The sequence below is a fragment of the Aythya ferina genome (genome assembly GCF_964211825.1).
Source record: "Aythya ferina genome assembly, chromosome: 3".
Lineage (NCBI taxonomy): Eukaryota > Metazoa > Chordata > Aves > Anseriformes > Anatidae > Aythya > Aythya ferina.
This window is the reverse complement of record NC_140298.1, coordinates 110,574,266-110,598,435: the sequence shown is the minus strand read 5'-3', so window position 1 is coordinate 110,598,435 and position 24,170 is coordinate 110,574,266. Positions and strand designations below refer to the sequence as shown.

Genomic DNA, 24,170 nt, shown 5'->3' with positions numbered 1-24,170 from the left:
TCTCTTTGTATGCTTTCAAAATGAGACTAGAGCAAAAGCTACAGCATGTGAATTAGTTGTTCAGACCAGTTAATAAGAATTTTTGATGTAACCAAATCAAAGTGAAAAATTTGCTTTCCAATTAAATATTGAAAAAATGAGCTAAAGGAAACATTTTTTATACAAAATTAAACATATTTTAATATTTTAAAAGTTAAAGAGGATGCAACAAAATTAATTCTCCAGTTAAAGTGAAAAAAAAAAAAGAAATATTTATATTCTTTTTCCAGAACTCAAACTATTTTACTCTGGTTTAGTCAGTATTTTATATAAAGTCCTGAATATTTGCAGTTCACATAAACTTTTATTTTTTAACATATTTAAGTAACACATTTTAAAAAATGCCATCAAAGTTATTATTGGCTGCTTTTTAGTATCTTGTGGAGCATTTTTAAAGAATTTTGCATTCTGTCCCTTCTTTCTGTAATAGCTAAACAAAAGCTTGAAAATTAGCTATCTTCTGTTTAGAGAATTTCTAATCTTGGATCCTCTTTTTTTTTTTTTTTTTTTTTTCTTTTCCAAATACCTTATTCATTGCATTTGAAAATTGCTATATTTTTTTCTACAATGGTAAACAGGCTCTTGTTTTCAGAGCCATTATTTAAAAATACATGCAAGTAGCTTAACATACTTTCCTTCTGTAGCATGAGTACTTATACAGTAAAGTAGATAAGGTTTCTTGGTGATATCTTGCTGTATTTGCTACACGACTGTTACCACTTCTGTGCTCCCTCAGCTGATGTGACTTGGGAATCAATTATTTTGAATAGCAAAATCAATTATACAAAACCTACCTCTAGTTTATCAGTAATGAGGATATTATGTTTGTAAAAGGCATAGGATATGTATTGTAAAAATAAATACATCTTTTTGGTTTTATTAAATAGATGCAAGCAGAACTCATTGCTAAACCTTCGGTAGCAGTTGAGTTTGTAACACACCTGGGAATAAACATGCCTGAATTTGCTAGAAGTGGTGTGGAGATGAATTCCAATATATTCCATGAGTCTGGAATTGAAGCACATGTTAGTGTGAAAGCTGGACAGCTGAAATTCAGCATTCCTGCTCCAAAGACCCCAACAAAACTCCTCAGTATCAGGTAATGGGAACTCAATGAGAACTTTCAAAGCTGTGTTTTTGCCTTCCCTTTTGTTTTTTTATTTTTTTCTTCTCTCACATTAAATTATTGCAATAGAATGCCTGTTAACTACCAAATGTTATTTCACTAAGCCCCTTTCTCAGTAAGTTATTTTTATTCAGAAAGTAACTTTGTAACCTTTGTAACCTCTGAACACCTGTCCTGGGAATAAATGGCACACTTTCCTTTTCCTGTTCTAGCAACACATTACATTTGGTGTCTCCAACCAAAACTGAAGAGATTCCACCTCTGATTGAGAACAGAGAGTTCTGGACTTCATGCAAGCCTCTCATTGCTGGTCTAAATTTCTGCACCAAATTATTGTACTCCAATGCCAGTGCCACAGATGCAGCTCCATATTATCCCTTGACTGGAGAAACCAGGTAAAAAAAATCGACTATGTCTATTTTGTGTTAAATAATCTCCCTTCTCAGGGCTTAGTATCTACAGTACACTCTCATATAAATCTTAGCTTTAAAAATAATCAAATCACAGACATGAGCTGCTCAGAAAGAGAACTATTGAGAATTGTATGTTTTCTCCTGTTTGTGGTCATGGCAAAATTAGTTATATACAAGACATCTGTTTACTCCTTCTTTAGATATGAAGTTGAAATAGTGTCCACGGGAGAAGTGAACGAATACTCTGCAAGTGCAAACTATGACCTACAGAGAGAGGGAAATGGACTGATAGACACTTTGAAATTTGCTCTCCAAGCAGAAGGTAAGAGTCTGAAAAATCAGTATGGTTTAGCTCAGTTTTGAGCTATATGTCATTGAACTGGAAAAAGACTTTCATGAATAAATTGCAATAGAGGTATTTACAGTATAAAATATAACACTGTTTTCACTCCCAAATAGGCCAACACTTTCACTTTCATTTCATTTCATTTCATTTCATTTCATTTCATTTCATTTCATTTCATTTCATTTCATGTTTTCAATCCCAATGAAAGATCTTCATGATGAGAGGCAGATTTTACATGCCAAAAAGTGCTTTCATGTATTTTAAATGAAAATGTGATGTTGGTGAATGAAAGAAAGGAAAAGGAGAAATTAATGGGTTCTATATAAGTAAGAAAAAAATACCTGAAAATTTCTGATGAAATATGAAAGTAATGCTTTCAAATTAAGAAAAACTGCATAAAAATCAAGTTTTTAAAGGAAGACAGCAACCTTAAGTAACAAAGTTGTGACAGGATTAGTCCACGATGGATTTAGAAAATGAGGAGAAAAAGATGACCCAGTTTCTAACTGAGATTCATCAAAGGTTGCCTTACATCCTCAGGATGATATAATTTCCAGTTGATTGGTTTTTGATTCCTTTTTAGAAAAATCCACAAGACTCCATAGTTGTGAATAACCAGAGTACATATTTTCCAGGTGTAAAACAGCATGAAGCCACACTGACCTTCAAGTACAATAGAGACAGGAAGATTTTGACCAGTGATGTCCACATTCCAGAGGTTGATATTGACTTTGGTACAAACTTCAGAATTAGTGATGAATCCACTTCGGGGAAGAAAGCATATACCTTTGTCTTGGACTTTAATAACAAGAAGATTTCTGAAGTTACTCTTACTGGCCAAATTAGGTAACTCAGAAAACCACTTAGAGTTTTTCAGATACCTTTGGATAAGATAGCTGAAGTTTATATTGAAGGTTGAAAATTCTGGAAAACAATCTCTCATTTTTGGAGAAATTGCACATTCATGTATAGAGACATATAAACTCATTCTTCAAACCCGCTTGAAAAACCCTTGAAATGTTATTTTATTTGTTACGCATCACATATACATAAAATAACTATACCTAATACACCAACTGATCCTTCTTGCCACATGTATAATTTCTGTTGGAAGATTCTTGAGGTAGTTCTGCCATGTTTGCAAACATGATTACAAGAATGACATTGTACTAGTGTTATTGCAGGTGTGATAGTCGAAGGATATAAACAAGGCAAGGTTTGTTCAGAGAGGTATTATCGTTTACTAGATATATTCAGCCATTAAAAAAAAAAAAAAAAAAAAAAAAAAAAAAAAAAAAAAGTTATTACATCTCCCCATGAAGGAATCTAACAGCACTCAATAAGCAACAAAACCAAAAATAACTGAGAGCTTCCTGTAAAAATTCCCACGCTTCATGATGAGAATATTTCCGGGAACATCTACAGGGGACCTAACAAAAATGTTCAGCCTGCCAGGGTTTCTAAAATTGTCTGCCTCACAAGCCCATGGTGAAATGAGCTGATCACATTCTTTAATAAACCTCAATCTTCCATGGAATTCTGTGATCCTGATGGTGCCCCAGGGAGTCTTTGTCTTTGCTGTTCATGCAGAATTGCCTCTGATATCAGTAGGAGCTTTGGACAGATGTCAGGGACCTCAATTCCCTTTCATTTGCACTAACATAATATTAGAAGTTTGCTCAAGTCAACAAAGTTACAGAGATAAAATAAATGTGAGTAAAGGAAAATGAAGCCCAGTGGCATAATATATTTTGTCAAGTGTTTTACTTCTACTTGATTCATGGTCATACTCAGTATCCTTAATAGAGAACTCAGCTTGAGTTCAGAATTTGGTTCAGGTAGAGCATTAACAGACAGGTAGATATTTTCATCCATTTCAGTATTACGGATTTATATGAAATATAATACGGAATTATTCTTGTGTACATCCAAACAGCTGCATTATAACAATTTAATTTAAATTTCACAAAGTAACTGACAGGAGCTGAAAACATTAATCGACTCATAAATAAGTTTACAAGTCTTATTCATTCTATTTTTTGTAACATCTATTATGCTTTTACTTTAGATTTAAATATTGAAATTTCTCCTGAAACAGTAAAAACGTAGAATGAAATGTTTTATATTTGTATTTACATTTTGCTTTCACAGATATGCTGGAATGGAAGAAGCGATGTTAGGAGGCACCATTTCTATTCCTCGCCTGCAAACTGAACTTAGATCTGAAGCATTGGTTAATTATTCACCCAGCAAAGGATATCTTCAGATGAGCTCATCTGCAACAACTCATGGAAACACAATTTCAGAAAGAGTTCTTTTCAGTTATGGTAGGAGCAAAAACATAAGCCATGTGTACAACCTATACTTTTAAACAACTTTTTACCTTAGTTTACACTGTACCCCTAAATAGAACAAAAATATACTAATTTTACGCTTTTGTTTTAAAATCATCATTTTCAGATTCTGAAAAAGTTGAGCTAGAGTGGAATTCAGGTGCCAGTGCTGCTGTGAAAAGAATGTCTTCTGTCTTCCCAGTGGACTTTTCAGACTACCCAAAGACTTTAGAGAAGTATGCCAATGAACTGCTGGATCAGAAGGTTGCCCATACGGATATGACAATGCGACATATCGTATCACAATTTATTGTGGTATGTTTCAACCTACAGTAGATATTAATTACAACATGACCGCATAGTCCTAATTAATTTTTGCCTCCCCCAAGGAAGACAAAATGGGTACTACTTGTAAAAGCACTCATCAGATTGAGTAAGATTTATATTTTCAACTTTGATCAAGCCAACCATTTTATCAGATGCCTAGTGCTATACTAATAGTTATGCTGGCTTTCAGATAACTTACATAACTTCAAAGGGTTTGAAAGTCCTAAAACTTTGTTTTACTTTGGAAAACTTTTCTCCTCATTGCAGGCAACAAACACCTGGCTGCAAAAGGCTTCAAAAGATGTCCCCTATGCCCAGACTCTACACGCCAAACTAAGTGGACTGCAGGAACTGAGCATTCAGAAAATTAACCTGCCTGTTATCACCATTCCTGAAGAACTTTTCCTGAAAAGGTAGGTAGAGAAATAAGGATAATCAAACAGGAAACTGAAAACAGATATTTATTCCTATGTTTGTGTATTTTATTTTGTTTTGTTTTGTTTTGTTTTATTTTATTTTATTTTATTTTATTTTATTTTATTTTATTTTATTTTATTTTATTTTATTTTATTTTATTTTATAAAGCATTGTGGAATTGTTGTAAACATCATAACATTAGAATAATAACAAAGAATTTTAGGAGAAGAGAGACTAAATTATACAGATTTGAATCTACACTAATCACTCCTACAGCATATGAATGAATACATCCTGAAGTCCTGTGTTGCATAATACTGAGAACTGAGCAAAAATACACTGTTCAACAACCTTTACTCTGGAGTCACAGAACTAGTGCAGACAGATTTCACATAGATTTGTGTTCTGCATCCCTACAGACACCTTGTCTTTGGCCATAACCCTAACATCTATACTTTTGCCTGTGCAGTCCTACTGGACAGTTCTCCCTATTCCCCTAAACACTCTGGTTGACCTTCACTGGTACAGTATAAGTACCATGACTCCATCCATCACTTGCTCAGAGGCAGCACGTGCCATGGTTGTACACATATGGGCTGGATACTTGCACTAGTTTTAGACCATTTCCTCCACCTAATCTGGATTTCTCAGAGTTTGTATGAATGTAATTACTCTTGAGACTTTTACCCTTCTGTCAAATTTGATAGAAATCATCCAATATATTAAAAAAATTCTGAAAGGTAAGGCCTGACCAACAAAAAGAGAGACCAGCAGCAAATAAATAGTATATTCCTTCTGTCTCTAGGAAATTAAACAATAAATCATCCAAAGTGGATCCAGTCATTAAAATGTTCATGTGCCTGCCAGAATTTGATCTCATTGCAGTTTCTAGCATATATTGGTCTTGCCAAATAGTGTTCATACTATATTGCTTCTCATGCATAAGGATTCAAGGAGCAGTTGTGCTTGGTAATATCTTCAGTGGTACACCCACAGCGGTACACTACTCTGATAAATCATGTTTGTATAGTTTGCTCATGAGTCAAGGAAATATTGATCGATAAAATTAATAACATTAATGCAAAGAACTAAAATTAGTAAAATTAATGCAAAGAACTAAAGAAGCTAGTGTAAGATTGGGTTATATAAACAGATGGGGAGATGCGTTGCATTTTATCTTTTAGTGTTGTTTTTCCATATATCGTCTTTCACAGTAGTAATATAAAATGTTACATGTCTATTTCTTTCATTGCATTCCTAAGCTAAGTATAAGCAAGGAAAATGTTTTTTTTTTTCTTCTACATTATTACCAATAGTGTACATTAGAATAACAGGAATTTCTACTTCTCTGTGATGTTGCTTTTTTAACCATTTCATGTAAGGAACAAATTTTTAAAATGTTTGCTTAATTTTCATCTTAGGAAATAGCTCTAAGTGTAAAAAAGAACATTTGGTATTATAAAAGACCAGTTAGACAAACAAGAAAAGCATCTTTGCCAGCTTATTGTTCATGAACAAATTAAGGCAAAGTTTCCTCCTGTTTTGCCTTTTCATAACTACACATTTTCCCCACAAACTTTTCAGCTAACAATCCATTTTTCCAGTCCTAAATCCTGGTGGAATTATTACATTTTTATATATTTTTGTTCAGAATAAAATAAATAAATAAAAATCCTGAATATTTGGATTAAACTTTTGAAATGCTTGTGATCAGAGAGAAAAATTCTTGCTAATTTAGGTTCTTACAACATCTAATGCTAGTGAAACTTTTTATACATATCTTTAAGAATATATCACCAAAAAAAAAAAAAAAAAAAAAAAAAAAAAAAAAAAAGAATATAATCACATTTTTTTCTGGTACTCAGCATGACACCTTGCTGAAGTGCAGCACAACTTATGGAGGAATTATCTTTTCCTGTATACCAGCAATTTTCTTTCAAATTCCTTCATTTTCATGCCAATACATCTTTTCAAGAATGTGCATAAGGCAGATTTAGATTTGGATTCTTAGATTGTAAAATCAAATGCAAGATTCATAACAATTGCATGTTTGGCCCCTTGAAAGACACTCTCTACCTGTGAGCTAAGGTTAGTTGAGCTCTGAACAAAGACTCAGGAATGTTTGAATTCTAATCCAAGGCCTTATCGAAATATTGTGTTTCTGGACTACAGGTTTCACAGCCTGGTCTAGTGGAAGCTGTCTCTGCCTATGGCAGGGGGGTTGGAATTAGATGAACTTTAAAGGCCCTTCCAACTCAAACCATTCTATAATTCTATGCCTATTTGATCTCTCAGTCTTCATGATTATAAAATAAGGGGAAAAAACATTGACTAAAATCAGATATCAAAAACGGTTTCAGGAGATTCTGATATATGAGTGCTTCTAAAATGTTGAGATGATCATTACATTTCTCTCTAAAACTCAAGTTGGGACATTGATATAACCATGTAAGCCCAGTATCCTGGGAATAGTAGGAATCATTTCTGTGTATATGTCATGGACTTGCACAGCTTTTAACAGAATCACTTTTATTTTCTAGTGAAGGCCGGATCAAATACATCTTCAATAAGAACAGTTTTCTAATTAATATTCCGTTACCATTTGGTGGAAGATCATCCTATGACATAAGGGTGCCACAAACTGTTAAAACACCTCCTCTGGTAATGGAGTCGATAGGAATAAATGTACCATCTCAGGAATACAGAATCCCAGCATTTACTGTTCCAGAATCCTATCCTCTTCTTGTGCCTCTCCTGGGTACTTTAGAGGTCTCTACTAATGTGTACAGCAACTATTACAACTGGACAGGAGCATACACTTTGGCTAATAGCAGCACAGAGAAAGCATCCAGCATAAGAACTACTTACACCACAAATGCTGATTCAGTTTTTGAGCTACTTTCCTACAATGTGAAAGGTAAGAATGTATGCTAATACCATAAGGCTGACAAAACTATTTTAATGACTTTCTTTTATATGTATCAGGTACAGCCCATTTATTTTTACATTGCTTATTTAAAGAAAGAGGTTGTGTAATCTCAAATCACTTTGTTTTTAAAGATACTATTTGTTAATAGTGCCGTTAATTTAGGCACTAAAGGTAAATTCAGATAATTTACTAAAGACTTAAGGTATATATTTTAGAATATATTCCATATCAAAGGCACAGTTCTTTAGAACTGAAGGCATGATCATATAAACAGTTGTGTATTTCACAAGTCAAGTGTTTTCAAAATCAGACGTGTGTAGGTATGCCTCCAGTTTGTTTTTCTCTGTCTCTCTCTCTATATATGTACACAAACATGTATGTTTTATTACTTATATGTGTCCATATACTGCCATAACTATATAGCAGTTAGCCCAGATTCAGACGAGGCAGATGTTAAAATTAGTTTTCTTTTAAGATAGTTCTTAAATTGGAAAAGGTCAGGCTAACTTTAGTCTCTTATCAATTTCCCACCTCATATAAAATATGATAAAAATGACATTTTTAGAAAAGGGAATGTTAACTATGTTTTAGTTTCAGCTATTCTTGGGATTCCATCTTGTTAAATAAATTTTAAATCGTGACATAACTTTTCATCATCTCGTAATTATATTTCATACAGCAACATAGAGATTTGATTTATTCACAGAAAATTTAGTCCCAAATATAAAAATAATTTATTTTAGAAATATTCAGGATCAACCAAAACATTTTTTATTTTAAAACAAAATGGTATAGTAACAGTAACTGCAGTTCAAGCAGTAACATAAAATCTTAGTGACATCAGACAAAATCTTAAAGACAAAACGATATAGATTACATCATTATCTTTTGTTTTTTTCCTATTTCAGGTTCTGGTGAAGCATCTTATAATAGAAATGGATTCACCTGTGCATATGAAAATCACCTCAAGCACAGACTTTTAACTTCAGTTTTTAAATTGTCTAGGACAAAGAGTTATGAACCTAGTCTAGTTTCAAACTGCACTGTATCACTTATGGCATCCAGTACTCTGGGTCCTCGGCTTTCATTTTCTGGTGATATTGTTTCTGAAAAAACAAATAACATGAACATCAATAATGTCAAGATGGAAGGGCAACTGGAAGTGGCTTCTGTCTTTGCAAGAAGCATTTATACTATGTCAAGCTCATACAATGAAAAGAGACGGGTTTTGGAAGGGAAATCAAATCTGAAGTTGGATTCTCCTTACCTGCAAGCTACCAATCAACTATCTGGTAGATACAGTGATGATGTATTTTCCATTACTTCGGTTTCTGATGTACAAAATGGACTATTAAAGAACACAGCTTCACTGAAGTATGAAAATAGCCAGCTGAAAATGACATCTGAAACAAATGGGAGGTATCGACAACTTGCAGCTGTCAATAAGCTTGAATTAATTTTGTCAAAGAAGATGGCAGCACTTCGCTCTGAGTATCAAGCCACTTACAAGCAAGCTCAATATTATGCCTTGTTTGCAGGTTCTCTCAATTCCCAGGATCTTGTTTTCAACACTGATATCTCTCTGACTGATCAAAGGAATCGAGCAGCACATAAGTCATCACTCAATGTTAATCAGTATGGTCTAGCTAGCAGTGCAACTACAAATGTGCAATTTAGTCCATTAACAATGCAGAGTGAAATGAATGCCAAACTTGATACTGCTGGAGGCTCTATGTCACTATCCTCTTCTGGGCGCTACGGTAAAAACAATGCAAAATTCAATCTTGGTGGAAGAGTCAGCTTAACGGAAGTAACGCTGGGAAGTGAATATCAAAGTACAGTTCTGGGTATGGACAATAAACATGTTTTAAACTTCAGAGTTAATAGAGAAGGACTCAAGTTCTCAAATAGTTTGCAAGGGTCATTCAAAGAGATTAAGCTGGAGTACTCAAATGACTTGACTATTCCTGGTTTATCCCTAATGTTTTCTTCAAAGTTAGACAACAGCTTCAGCTTTGACAAGTTCCACAAGCACGGCTTTGATCTGCAGCTGCAGCCTAGATCACTCACAGCTAAGCTGAGCAATAATATTAAATACACCAAAACTGAAGTTTCCAACAAAGCAGAACTCCTCCTCGAGCTTCTGAAGCTGAACTTGGGTGGCAATATGAGAGCAGCCTATGGATCAGATGAAATAAGGCATACCTACACTATTACATATGCTGATCTAGCTGCAAACTTTAAAACAGATACAGTTGCAAATGTTCAAGGTGCAGCAGTGAGTCACAGAGTTAATCTCAATATAGCAGGACTAGCTACCTCAGTTACTATGAACACAAACTGTGATTCTAAATCTCTCCGGTTCAGCAACGCTCTGCGTTCCACTATGGCCCCATTTACTGTTACTGCTGATGTCCATACCAATGGTAATGGAAAGCTGATTGCCATGGGTGAACATACAGGAGACCTTTACAGCAAATTCCTGTTTAAAGCAGAGCCTCTTGCTTTCACTTTCTCCCATGATTACAGAGGATCTACCAGTCACAGCTTCAAGTCTAGAGGAAGATACACTACTCAGCTTGATAACAAAGTTCATATGCTTTTTACTCCATCAGAACAGTCCAGTGCTTGGAAATTGAAAAGTCAGCTGAACAATAATGTATATTCACAAGATCTCAATGCTTACAATGATGCAGAAAAGACCGGTGTGGAACTTAGTGGAAGAGCTTTAGCAGATCTCTCTGTGTTGGATACATCAATCACACTACCATTCACACCTGAAGAAGTTAACATCGTTGACGTATTAGGTCTCAGGGGCAGTGTGTCAGAGCCTCAAGAATTCAGCATCTCTGGCTCTGTGAAGTACGATAAAAATAAAGATATGCATGTTATTAACCTACCACTCCTGGAACACTTACCAGTCTACTTTGAGCAAATCAGAGGTGCCATGCTAACCTCACTTCAGGCTGTACAAAGTTACCTGAAAAACATTGACATAGATCAATATATGAGAGAATACAAGGCAACTTTGGATAAACTCCCACAGCACCTTAATGATTATGTGGAGAAATTAGATCTGAAAGGCAGAGTTAGCACCATGAAAACTAATTTGATTGCTTTCACAAAGGACTACAGAATAACATCTGATGATCTCCAAATTATGTTGGAAAAAGCCCTGGAAAATCTTCAAGAAATACTGCTTCAGCTTCAGGTCTATCTGATACAACTTGAGCAATACATCAAAGACAATTTTGAACAGTTTGACATTAAAGCACTTATTGCACAGCTTCTTGATCAAGTAGTTGAAAAAATAACAGCTCTAGATAACAAATATAACATAAGAATGACTGTAGTTGACACTCTTCAGAGATTACAAATTTTTTTTCAAGAATATTATCCCAGCAAAATTGGAAGCAGCACAATGGCTTGGATTAAAAACGTAGATGATGAATACAGAATCACTGCTAGAATACAGGAAAGCCTAGAACAACTCAAAATTCAGATTCAGAATATTGATGTCAGACGCATTGCAGAAAAATTGAAACAGCAGATTAAAATATTTGATGTTAAACAAGTTTTAGAAAAATTGAAGCGTTCATTGCCAATTAAAAAAATGAAAGAAGTTCTTGAACAAATCAAAGACTTTATTCTAAATTGGATGGAGGATTATGAAGTGTCCGAGAAGATCAGTGCTTTCCGAGGTCATATACATAAACTGATTGTAAAATATGAAATCGATAAGCAGGTGTATTTTTTAATGGACAGAATGACAGAACTTCTTAACCAGTACAGAATAAAAGAAACTGTCCAGAAGCTGACTGTCTACCTGAAAAAAATTGATGTGAAGACCTACTTTGATAAAATTGTTGCTTTTATTGATGATGCTGTCAAGAAAGTGCAAACCTTTGATTATGAAATGATGATAAAGGAAGTCAACAAGTTCCTTGACATGGTTATAAAAAAACTCAAGTCTTTTGATTATAACCAGTTTGTTGATAAAACAAATGAGAAAATCCAAGAAGTAACACAAAAAATAAATGAGGAGCTCAGAAATCTAGAACTTCCACAGAAAGCAGAAGCATTAAAACAGTATATGAAAGATTTTAGTGCTGTGATTTCAAAATACATAGAACAATTAAAGGACACCAAGCTTGCTGCCATAATTAACTGGCTCAAAGAGCTCATAAACTCAACAACATTTGCTAATCTGAAAGCCAAAGTAAATGAGCATCTGGAAGACCTGCGAGAGAGGATTTCTGACATGGATATCTCCAAAGAATTTGAATGGTATCTTCAGAAGATAAGCCAATTCTACAATTCTGCTGTCATATACATTTCTGAACAGTGGAACATAGCTTTTAAAAAAATTGTTATTTTGGCTGAAGAGTATGACCTAAAAAATTGGGCTGAAAATTTAAACCAGTTTGTTGAAACAGGATTTAAAGTCCCTGAAATAAGAATTGTTATAGTCACTATACCTGCCTTTGAGTTCAGTCTCCGAAGTCTCCGGGAAGCAACATTTCGAACACCAGACTTCGTTGTTCCACTGACTGATCTGCACATCCCCTCCTATGAGATAAATATTAAGAGATTAAAAGATGTGAAAATCCCAATGAAATTTACTACCCCAGAGTTTACTGTTCTAAATAGTTTTAAAGTTCCATCTTATACAATTGACCTAAATGAGATTAAATTGCAGATTGTGAGAACAATAGACCAACTCATGTCTGGTGATTTTCAGCTGCCAGCAATTGATTTGTATTTTAAAGATCTGAAGATGAGAGATATGCCTTTTTCTGACATTTCTTTTCCAGAATTACAAATGCCTCAGTTTGAAATACCAGAATTATTGGTTCCAAAGCTAAATCTAAATGAGCTCCAGATTCCTGACTTGAAGATACCAGAGTTCCAACTTCCACGTATCCCACATACAGTGACTGTCCCTACATTTGGCAAGCTGTCTAGTGCTTTCAGAGTTACCTCTCCTTTCTTCACTCTGTCTACACAAGCTGAAGTTCATAATACTACAACATCTGTAAACAGTCCAGAATTTGTGACCTCCCTTTCGGCTCAAACAACATCCAAATTAGATTTCCTAGTTTTTAGTGTTATTGCAGATTCACGTTTCTTGGCCCCTGAGATGAAACAGCTGAATGTTAAAAATTCCATGAAGGTCAACCACAGGTTCCTTAAAGTTGATCACACCAACGAATTGGTATTTTTAGGGACTTCTGTAGAAGGAGAAGCTGAAACCAAAGCAAACTTCTATACAACAAAAAATTCCATAGAACTTCAGAATAAATTAATGGTCAAGCTGCAAAGAAAAATTTGGATACAGAGTGGAACAGCATATTCCCACAGACTGAATATTCCACAAGCTGCCTTCTCCAGCCAGGCTGATTTCGTCAATAATATGACAACAGAGGTAGAAGCAGGATATATATCATTTACCTCCAATGGTAAAGGAAACTGGAAATGGGCTTCTCCTAATTTCTCCGATGAAGGCACTCATGATTCACATGCCACCTTCAGGGTTGAGGGTCCCATTATTATATTCTTTGGTGACTATAGAATAAATGATAAGTACCTGAAAGTCAGCCAAGCTGTGAGATATGAATGTGGTTTTCTAAATTATGCAACGCTTCAGATTCAGTCTGAGATCGAGTCACAGCGTGTGGGGCGTAGCGTTCTGAATGTAAAAGGTACAGTCCAGCTTGGAGGAATGAAAGTAGAATTAACAGGCTCTCACAATGCTCGTCTCAATGGACGGATTACTGGGACTGTAAATAATGAAGTTTTCTTCTTGGCACAGCCTTTTGAAATTCGAGTATTAACGAACAATGATGGAAACGTGAAAATAAGCTTCCCAATGAAATTGACTGGCAAAATTGACTTCCTGAATAACTATGGTCTTTCACTCAGTTCTTCCGTTCAGCAGGTCAGCTGGCAAGCTACTGGCAGGTTCAATCAGTACAGGTATTCCCATAATATGTCTGCTGGCAACAATGATGACAGAATTGAAGCTCATGTTGAAATGAGTGGAGATGCCAACCTAGACTTCCTAAATATTCCTCTAACCATTCCTCAGCTTAATGTTCCCTATACTGGAATCCAGACTCCTCAGCTAAAAGATTTTTCACTGTGGGAACGGGTAGGCCTGAAGGACTTACTGAAGACTACAAGACAATCATTTGATTTAAATTTGAATGCTCAGTATGAGAAAAACAAAGACATGCATGTAATCCCGCTTCCTTTAGCAACAGTGCATGAAGCACTTAATAAATACATCAATTTCTTCAACAAATATTTTGAGAGAGGAAGAAACACAGCTTTAGATTTTCTCACAAAGTCATATAACGAAGCCAAAACAAAATTTGACAAATACAAAATACAAACATCACTGAACAAACTGCCACGGACCTTCAGGATTCCAGGATACACCATTCCAATTGTGAATGTTGAGGTTTCTCCTTTTACTGCTGAGATGCCAGCCTTTGGTTACATGCTCCCAAAAGAAATAAGTACAACAGGATTCACAGTCCCATTTATTGGCTTTTCAGTACCATCTTACACACTAGTATTACCTTCTCTGGAACTTCCAGTCCTTCATGTTCCACAGGATCTACGCACTCTAAAGCTTCCTAGATTCAGAATCAATAGCCCATCAAACCACATCTTAATTCCTGCCATGGGAAATATTACTTATGACTTCTCATTTAAATCCAGTGTGATCACTTTGACTGCAAATGCTGGTCTGTTTAATCAGTCAGATATTGCTGGGCAACTTAGCATCTCATCTTCATCTGTCTTTGATGCACTACAATTTAAGCTGGATGGTTCAACGAGCTTGACAAGAAAAAGGGGGTTGAAACTGGCCACAGCACTCTCTCTGAGTAATAACAAATTTCTAGGAGGAGGTCATGACAGCACTATTAGTCTCACAAGGAGAAACATGGAAGCATCATTGACAACAAATGCTCAAATTAACACACCAGTTTTAAAAGTGAATTTCAGCCAAGAGCTTTCTGGAAATACTAAGTCTAAACCCACTCTTTCCTCTGGGCTAAAAGTAATGTATGATTTTAATACTCCTAAATATGGCACCAGTGCTAAGGGAGGAATTGCTCACAAATTTGCTTTAGAGAGCCTTACATCTTACCTATCAGTAGAATCATCAACAAAGGGGAATATTGATGGAGTAATTTACACTGGAAATTCATTTTCTGGCACTCTGGTCCACGAGGCAAACACTTACCTGAATGCTAATGGAGCCCGGTCATCTCTCAAGCTTGAGACAAACTCCCAAGCAGACGGACTCTGGAACAGTGAAATGAAAGAAATACTTGCAGTTGAAGCATCTACTCGACGTGTTTATGCAGTCTGGGAGCACAATGGCAAAAACTATGCACGATATACACCTCTTTTCACAACAACGGGGTCTCAAAAATGCAAAGCAACCTTTGAGATGGCTCCTTGGAGCATGTCAGCAGATCTTCAGATTCAAGCCACTCAGCCAAATTCTTTCCTAGACATAGCCTCAATTAATCAGGTTGTCCTAATGAAAATCAATACTGTGAACCAGAAAGTTGGCTGGAAGGGTGAAAGCCAAATTCAGTCATTATCTTTGGGACATGATATGCAATTATCAAATGAAAAATCAAAGGTAAAGTTTGATATTTCTGGATCTTTGGGAGGATACATAGACTTCCTCAAAAAAATGAAGTGTCCCATTGCTGATAAGAGCTTATGGGATATCTTGAAGTTGGACGTCACTACCAGCGCTGACAGAAAACAATACTTAAATGCTTCAGCATCCCTCGTGTACACAAAGAGTGATGATGGTACCTTCTTCCCCATACCTGTGAATAAGTTAACCGATGGCTTCACATTCAATATTCCTGAGTTTCATCTAAAGGTTCCAAGTCCTGTCTTCAGCACTCCAGAGTTCAGAGTTCCTTTCACCACTCTGCAGGTCCCAGCCTACACCATCGACCTGCGCAACATAAAAATTCCACAGACACTAAACATGATGCCGTTTGACGTCAATTTACCCACGCTGCCAAGACTAAGATTCCCCAAAGTGGATGTAGGAGCCAATTACATTACATTAGAAGAATACAAGATACCATATTTTGAGCTGACTGTACCTGAATACCAAATAACTGTGTCTCAATTCACTCTTCCAAAGAGTATTTCTCTTGGCAGTTTCCATATAAATCTGGATGAAGTAGCTAATAAGATTGCAGATTTTGATTTCCCTACAATTACAATTCCCGAACAGAAAATTGAGATCCCCCCTCTCAAGGTGTCCTTGCCTGCTGGAATTTACATTCCATCATTTGGTGCCTTGACTGGATCTTTCAAAGCTGTTTCCCCTTTGTACAATGTCACCTGGAGAACAGACTTATCAAATAAAAAGGACTCCTTTGAACTGTCTGTCGACTCTACCTGCAGCTCAACATTACTGTTCCTGGAATATGACTTGAATGGTAAGATATTATAATTCTACATGCCGCAGTTCTGGGCTAAACACTCCATACTGTTTTTCTGTTTAGCAATTACATTAGATTATACATCTCCTTTTGTCTTCATCAGCATTTTTTCATAAATTATTATCAGTCTCAGTCAGACACCCTGAAGGCTAATTACAAGTTATATGTATAACTAATGGCATACTCTGAAAAAAATGGAAGAGATCTCTTTTTTTACATAACAGTTTCTTACTTTCAATTGCAGACATCATAACATTCCCCCATTACTTAAGATAATACCTTTAAAGGAGAGAAAGCAGGCTCACTTTTTATGTAATTCAGTTCAGATAAATAAATGCCCACCTTTTTTCTTATAGAATCATAGAATTAACCATTAATTTTCATAAATAACCATTAATTTTCATAATTAGTCATTAAGAGTTAAACATATTTGGTTTTCAAAATATTTCAACTCAGAAAGCTCAGGCATCCCATATAGTTTTTACTTCTAGACTTTAGAATAATAGTAAAAGCATACATAAGAACAAAATTATAAAACTCTCAAGAGATTAGAATCTAGAATCCCCATTTCTGGTCTGCATGAATGCAAAATGTTATACCCCTGTTATTATAAACATAGAGGAAAATTTAATTTTAACATATTCTGGTTGAACAAGTATTTTTGTATCTTTTTATTTTGGGCATTATGGTCATTTAGTTTCTGGAAGTATAATTTTGCATACAATGGAAACAGTCCACAACTGGCCTAGTTGTGGACTAGCTCAACATGTATTTTGTATTGTTTTGGTAAAACACGCATTTGAAATCTGTTTCACAGCTGTTTCAAACTACAAATATGAAGGAGACATGTTTGTTATGAAGACCACTGGCAGCCTTTCTCACCGTGACTTGAGTGCAAACTACAAGCAAGATGTCACTCTTCGGGGATTTGGGTAAAGATTTGTTCTGACAATCTAATTTATAATAGACAAAAGTGCCAATGATGTACTTGTTGCTTTAAACACAAATGCCCCAGAGTGCTTTGCTATAATTAGTAAGAACCTATGTAACTAATCTGTCACTATTGGTGATAACTTTTTCTATCTTGAGATAACTGAAATGCTATTCCCTCTCAGTATTTCCAACATAGCTTTTCTGAGCAGCCCTATTTCATAAGTGCTAAGATATAAACCCAGCATTTCATATTCAGAGTGGTTCTAGATCTGACCATCAACGACACTTTTTCATTGGAACCCTCTGTCAGCACAAGTCATTAAAGAGTAATTTTTATTCACAAATCCTGGTACTAGGGATTACAGACTTGGTCTTCTAACTGCCTGTTTTGATGTCCAAGTGTTGTGCTGATATATCGAAGGGACAGAAGTCTGTGAAGGCAAGTACAAATGCAGATACAAAATACTGCCTGAACTTATGTTGATGGAAAAAATTGAAGTCGGCTTATAGAAGTCTTTAGAAAGCTTACAACAAGGCAGCTACAGGTTTTGATTTGTTGTAATTATTCAATGAAAATTCTCAAACGAGCTCAATATAGTATCTAAAAAAAAAAAAAGGAAAATTGGAGTAACATGAAGTTTTGAATATATTAGGCTAAACCCTAAGCCCTAAGTAATTTGGATAATAAAGCCCTACTTTCTTTTGATGACAAAGGTATTGTTCACATGGACATATACATAATATCATAGGTAGTGTTATATTTAGGCATACTGCATTGTGTACTTCCTTAGGGCCTGTGCTGTGTTCTTGTGTTCATTATAGCTGTGTATTCTTTGTTGTAGAATTGTGGCCAACACTGCATCATTAGACATCATCAGCCCAACATTTACTGATGTTCATGTACATTATCAAAAGACTGACAGCACAATATCCTCTTCAGTATCTTCACCTTCTGCTGGGACCTTAGGCTATCTCATTGAAGTAGAAACTGACATTCTGAAGAAGAAAGTTTACTACCGAACTCGGGTAAGCTTGATATGACCAATAGCAAGCAAAAAGGTTGGTGGTGGTCAGAGAAAAAGCTCCCTTTTAAAGATTGTGTATTTTGATACTAAGACATAAGTTAAACACCCTTTGTCCAAAGAAAAAGTGTATTATCAGTAATTATGTTTTTTATTTCCTACACTGGCCTTGCCAATTCTAAAAGTAGCATCTATGTGAAGAGACTGTTTCAGCTTCTCCGCACACTTAATTTTACCCTCTTCCATGATCAAGAAAACATTCCTGCCAAAAGTGAAGAAAGTACAGAAACAGTTTTTGATAACCGAACGATCAGGCTTGGTGTATTCCTGTCAGGCTACTTACAGTTATTTCAAAAGTTGCCCCTATAGGAATCAAGCCCCTGGAAGAGGTCAGACCACATAGAGTATCTTCTTTTTGGATCCATTAATACATTATAAGAAGTAAAAAACTTTTTAGATTTGCTAACAAAAGATGCTATTATTGGCATACAATGATTACAAAATTAATATTTTACCTTCCAAGTTGATAAACTAATTTAAGAATCACCATCAACTCATAATTCATTACTTATTACTGAAAACTGGAAAATGTGTTTATGTAAATAGATTTGAGGGTCTTGTATTACTCTAAGTAGCTCTCACTTATTGTTTCATTGATTTCAATGATTGCAAAATGAAATCCTCTAATGTTTTCATATTAAGGAAAGGCTGTTTAAATTCACTTTAAATAATTTCAAGAAGGAGCAGAAGGCTCATCTCCTAAGTAACTGACAGGTTTTATGAGGCCTCATAGGCATTTAATAGAAAGGAAAGAAAAATCTTATTTACAGTCTGATTTTAAAAACAAATAAAAAGACTAAATTATGTTGTGGTACTCCTGTGCAGAGGCATAGAGCACCTTGATACAATATAATTTTTTCCAAAATAACATTTCAAGATGGGAGTAAACATACAGTAGACAAAAATTTGTAGTGTATGTATCTTAATACATGTATATATTTGTGGTGGCCAGACCCAGTACAATATTAAATTTAAAGTTATGCAAAATGAGAACATTGAAATACACTTAATATAAATAATGTGGGATTTGTTTTATTTACAAGCTATCTTTTGGTTATCCCATCTTATATTTTCAGTCTGCTCCTCAGAAGGACATTGACATATTAAGCAGTGAGATATCCTTCAAGAATCCTCACCTGATTCAAATGAAATTCAACTGGAAAGAGGATGCTGCCAAAGACTTGCTGTTGGGTCTAAAAGACAAAGTACCTAAAATGACAAATGCAGTCTATAGATCTGTTAATTGGTACCATAAGGAGCATATGGGACTGGATATTAGTGCTGCCACCTGGAAGATGAAGAATATCATGCAGAATAATGCTGACAAAGCATACACATTTGCTGCAAAACAGATAGACCAAATAGATGCTCAGCTTCGCACAGCTGCCAATGAGGCCTCTGGCAAATATCAGGAGATGAAGGTGAAAGCTAAACAGCTGTATCAAAAAGCAGCAGATCAAGCTGGACAGATTGAATATCAAAAAATAAAAGCAAAGCTTTTGGATGCTACAATTGACATAATTGAAGAGTATCACAAGAAAATAAAACACCTAATTGATTCAGTCATTGAGTTCCTGAAGACCACAAAATTCCAGGTTCCTGGACTTTCTGAAAAGTACACTGGTGAAGAATTATACCTTATGACTACAGAGAAGGCAGCAAAAACTGCTGATATGTGCCTTTCAAAACTTCAGGAATACTTTGATGCCTTGATTGCAGCTATTAATGAGCTGGAAGTCAGAGTTCCTGCTTCTGAAACAATTCTTAGAGGTCGTAATGTACTTGATCAAATTAAAGAAATGCTGAAACATTTGCAGGAAAAAATCAGGCAGACGTTTGCTACTCTCCAGGAAGCTGACTTTGCAGGAAAGCTTAACCACCTTAAACAAATAGTGCAACAAACTTTTCAGAAAGCAGAAGATATAGTTAGAAGCTTGCAGTCCAAAAATTTTGAGGACATCAAAGTCCAAACACAACAGCTGTACAAAGATGCAATGGCTTCAGTCTATGCACAGAAACTTAGATCCTTGGCAGAAGATGTTAAAAAATACATTTATCACGTGAAAGTTTTTAGCCAGAAGACATTCCAGGAGCTTTCAGAAAAGCTGCACCAGCTGCTTCTCTATATAAGGGCATTGCGGGAGGAATATTTTGATCCAACTACACTTGGATGGTCACTGAAATACTATGAAGTAGAAGACAAGGTATTAGGATGGCTGAAGAATCTAATAGAAACACTAGTGAATTGGCAGACCAGGTATGTTGGAGATCTTGCTGATTCATTTACACGCCTGACAGACCAAGTAAGAGAACTGGTGGAAAATTACAGCCAGGAATACTATGACCTTATAGCTGATGTTGAAGGAAAAGGAAAACAGAAGGTCATGGAGCTCTCATCTGCTGCTCAGGAAAAGATCCGATACTGGTCTGCAGCTGCTAAAAAGAAAATCAATGAATATAACAAGCAAGTCAAGGCAAAACTCCAGGAGATCTATGAGCAGCTTAGCGATTCTCAAGAAAAGCTAATCAGTGAGGCCAAAAAGTTAATTGATCTAACTATAGAGAAGTACTCTGCACTACTTCAGTATATCTCTGAGCTTCTTCGTTGGCTTGAGCAAGTAACAGCTGACAGCATAAAACCATATATAGCTGTTCGTCAAGGAGAGCTTAGAATAGATGTGCCATTTGATTGGGAGTCCATTAACCAAATGCCCCAGAAAAGCAGAGAGGCACTCAGAAAAAAGGTGGAATTAACACGCACACTAATTCAGCAAGGCATTGAACAAGGCTCCAGGAAATGGGAAGAAATGCAAAAATTCATTGATGAACAACTTGCCACTGAGCAGCTGAGTCTTCAGCAGATTGTGGAAAACATACAGAAGCGCATGAAGACCTGAATGGACATGCAGAAGAGAAGTGATAAGTTTATACCACAATGTATTTAAAAATAACAGCAATCAGCATGCTGGAACTTCAGGTAGATACTGTTTGAATCCGAATTTGTAACTGAAAACTGAATAATCTACAGTAGGTTATTTTAATAAGCTTAATAAGCCAATAAATGAGTTCTTTATTACATTTTTGTGTCATTCATTACAGCTAGTTTTACTTGGACCATAAGGCTTAATCCAACAATCTTCAAGGTCAAAAGGAAGTCTTTGCATTGATTTCACAGTATGTTGGATCAAGCCAGTAATGTGCAATACATATTGTAAATAGTCGCAAAAGCTACAGAATACACAGAATAAACAGGTTTAAAATAAAGGTCACATTTATAAGCCAGGTGAAGAACAACTTGGAAACACATTTATTTCCCAACTTAGAAATACATTCACAGATGAGTTTGGGAGAAAAAGAAGAGGAAAGGAGCACAAGAGAGCATACAAAAAAATAAGATATGAAAAAAAAGTAATGAATTCCAGAAAAAATATCAAAAAGCAGAAAATATTATAATTGAATAGAAATCTGAGTCCTGGACAATTTCAGATAACAACAACATTCTATTGAGAAAAAGAAATCTACACATATATCAGTTTTCAGAAAGCTCCGCAAAGAAATTTAGATTTTTTTTTCCTACTGGCTAATTTGTCATTCAGAAATACATGGGTTTCTTACCTGTTTCCCCATGATACTTCTGTTTTGACATCAAGCTGACTAACTTTTGCTTACCATGAGTTTAGCTGACTGTCAAAGTTTCACTGACATCACTGAATATGACAGGAATAGAAGTGTTTTCCCCTCAATCTCCTAAACAGGAGCCTAGACCTCATTTAAATGAATTCCAAGTTCAAAGATGAATTTAATAAAGTTGAAGAATTCACTCACAAAATAGGACTACTTTGGGGTGGAATATGTGTGGAACTGTAATGGTTTCTTTTCAGCTATTGAAATACTGTATAGATAGTCCTTGAAAAAAGCCTACTTAGGCTAAAATAATGTTATCTCTTTGAGAATAAACTCTTTAACAAACAAGACTAGAAATTCTGTGTACATGTTTGTTTTAATACAATCAATCCAGTCTGAAATATGATTTTTTGCTGGTTCATTAATTGGGAAAACAGAAATTATCAATTTTTTTGCAGTCATGACCTTTTAGAGCTTGGTTTCATCCCATGGCACGATGGGTTACATATGGGAAGCAATGGATCACTAGTTTGCAAATACCTGAGTAAGTTTTGTGGGAGCAGATACATATTTACAGCACAGAGCAGCGTCATGCTAGCTCAGGTCCTGGAAACAGGAGATTCTAGTGCCCACACTGAGTTTATGCAGTAGTAACACTCCCTGCTCTGCAGCACGTCCATGCTAATCTAGCAAAATCTCAGAGCAGGTTGGGCTATATAGCTTTGACATCCTATTACCAGATATCACCTAAGTCCCTGCTCATGGCAGGAGGGATTGGAATTTGGATCTTTAAGGTCCCTTCCAACACAAGCCATTCTATGATTTTAAGTCTGCCACTAATGATGACTTTTTTCAAGTATGTAAACAGCAAGAGGAAGACTAGAGACAACGTGGGCCCCTTGCTGAATGAGAGGGGTGTCCTGGTCACGGGAGACACTGAGAAGGCAGAGATTCTGAATGCTTTCTTTGCTTCAGTCTTTGCTTCAGTCTTTGCTTCAAGGACACTCCCCCAGGACTCCTCACCCCTGGCAATAGGACAAAGGGTCTGGGAAATGGAGGGCTCCACCCTGGTGGACATGAGAGTGGTTTGGGAGCGTCTGAGTGGGCTCAACGCACACAAATCCATGGGTCCCAATGGGATGCATCTGTGTGTGCTAAGGGAGCTGGAAAATATGATTGCTGAACCACTCTCTATCATCTTTGAAAGCTCCTGAAGAATGGGTGAGGTGCCTGAAGACTGGAGGCAATGTCACTCCGGTCTTCAAGAAGGGCAAGAAGGAGGATCCGGGAAACTGCAGGACAATCAGTCTCACCTTTGTCCCTGGAAGGCTGTTGAAGCAGCTTGTTCTGGATGACATCTCCAAGCAATTGGAAGAGAAGAAGGTTATGAAGATTAGCCAGCATGGATTCACCAAGGGGAAGTTGTGCTCGAACAACCTCGTTGCCTTCTATGATGGCATCACCGGCTGGGTAGATGGGGTGAGAGCGGTGGATGTCACCTACCTTGACTTTAGCAAGGCTTTCGATACTGTCTCCCATGACATCCTACTAGCAAAGCTGAGAAAGTGTGGAATAGATGAGTGGACGGCAAGGTGGGTTGAGAACTGGCTGACTGACCGAGCTCAGAGAGTGGTGATCAGAGGAGCAGAGTCTGGCTGGAGGCCTGTGACTAGCGGTGTTACTCAGGGCTTGGTGCTGGGTCCGGTCTTGTTCAACATCTTCATCGACGACCTTGATGAGGGAATAGTGTCTGCCCTCAGCAAGTACGCTGATGACACAAAGCTGGGAGGAGTGGCTGACATGCCAGAAGGCTGTGCTGCCATTCAGCGAGACGTGGACCGGCTGGAGAGATGGGCAGGAAGAAACCAAATGAGGTTTAATAAGAGCAAGTGTAGAGTCCTGCACCTGGGAAGGAACAACACAAAGTATCAGTACAGGCTGGGGGACGACCTGCTGGAGAGGAGCTCTGAGGAAAAGGACCTGGGAGGACCTGGGAGTCCTGGTGGACAACAGGTTGACCATGAGCCAGCACTGATGTGCCCTGATGGCCAAGAGGGCCAATGGGATCCTGGCATGCATTAAAAGGAGCATGGCCAGCAGGTCAAGGGA

The 24,170-nt window shown here is 36.4% G+C and overlaps 1 protein-coding gene across 2 annotated transcripts in view; it reads left to right on the top strand.

Annotated features, from left to right (window-relative positions):
- Positions 1 to 21,515, top strand: part of APOB (apolipoprotein B) — a 37,238-nt gene extending 15,723 nt beyond the window's left edge. For both annotated transcript variants that reach the window (XM_084514576.1, XM_084514577.1), the window contains exons 18-29: positions 927 to 1,138; positions 1,378 to 1,560; positions 1,779 to 1,900; positions 2,560 to 2,770; positions 4,076 to 4,251; positions 4,385 to 4,572; positions 4,852 to 4,997; positions 7,542 to 7,918; positions 8,839 to 16,419; positions 17,240 to 17,354; positions 18,198 to 18,381; positions 19,514 to 21,515. In XM_084514576.1, the coding sequence (XP_084370702.1) occupies positions 927 to 1,138; positions 1,378 to 1,560; positions 1,779 to 1,900; positions 2,560 to 2,770; positions 4,076 to 4,251; positions 4,385 to 4,572; positions 4,852 to 4,997; positions 7,542 to 7,918; positions 8,839 to 16,419; positions 17,240 to 17,354; positions 18,198 to 18,381; positions 19,514 to 21,334 (11,316 nt within the window). In that variant the 3' untranslated portion in view covers positions 21,335 to 21,515. The remainder of the gene's footprint in view (positions 1 to 926; positions 1,139 to 1,377; positions 1,561 to 1,778; positions 1,901 to 2,559; positions 2,771 to 4,075; positions 4,252 to 4,384; positions 4,573 to 4,851; positions 4,998 to 7,541; positions 7,919 to 8,838; positions 16,420 to 17,239; positions 17,355 to 18,197; positions 18,382 to 19,513) is intronic.
- The last annotated feature ends 2,655 nt before the right edge of the window (positions 21,516 to 24,170 follow it).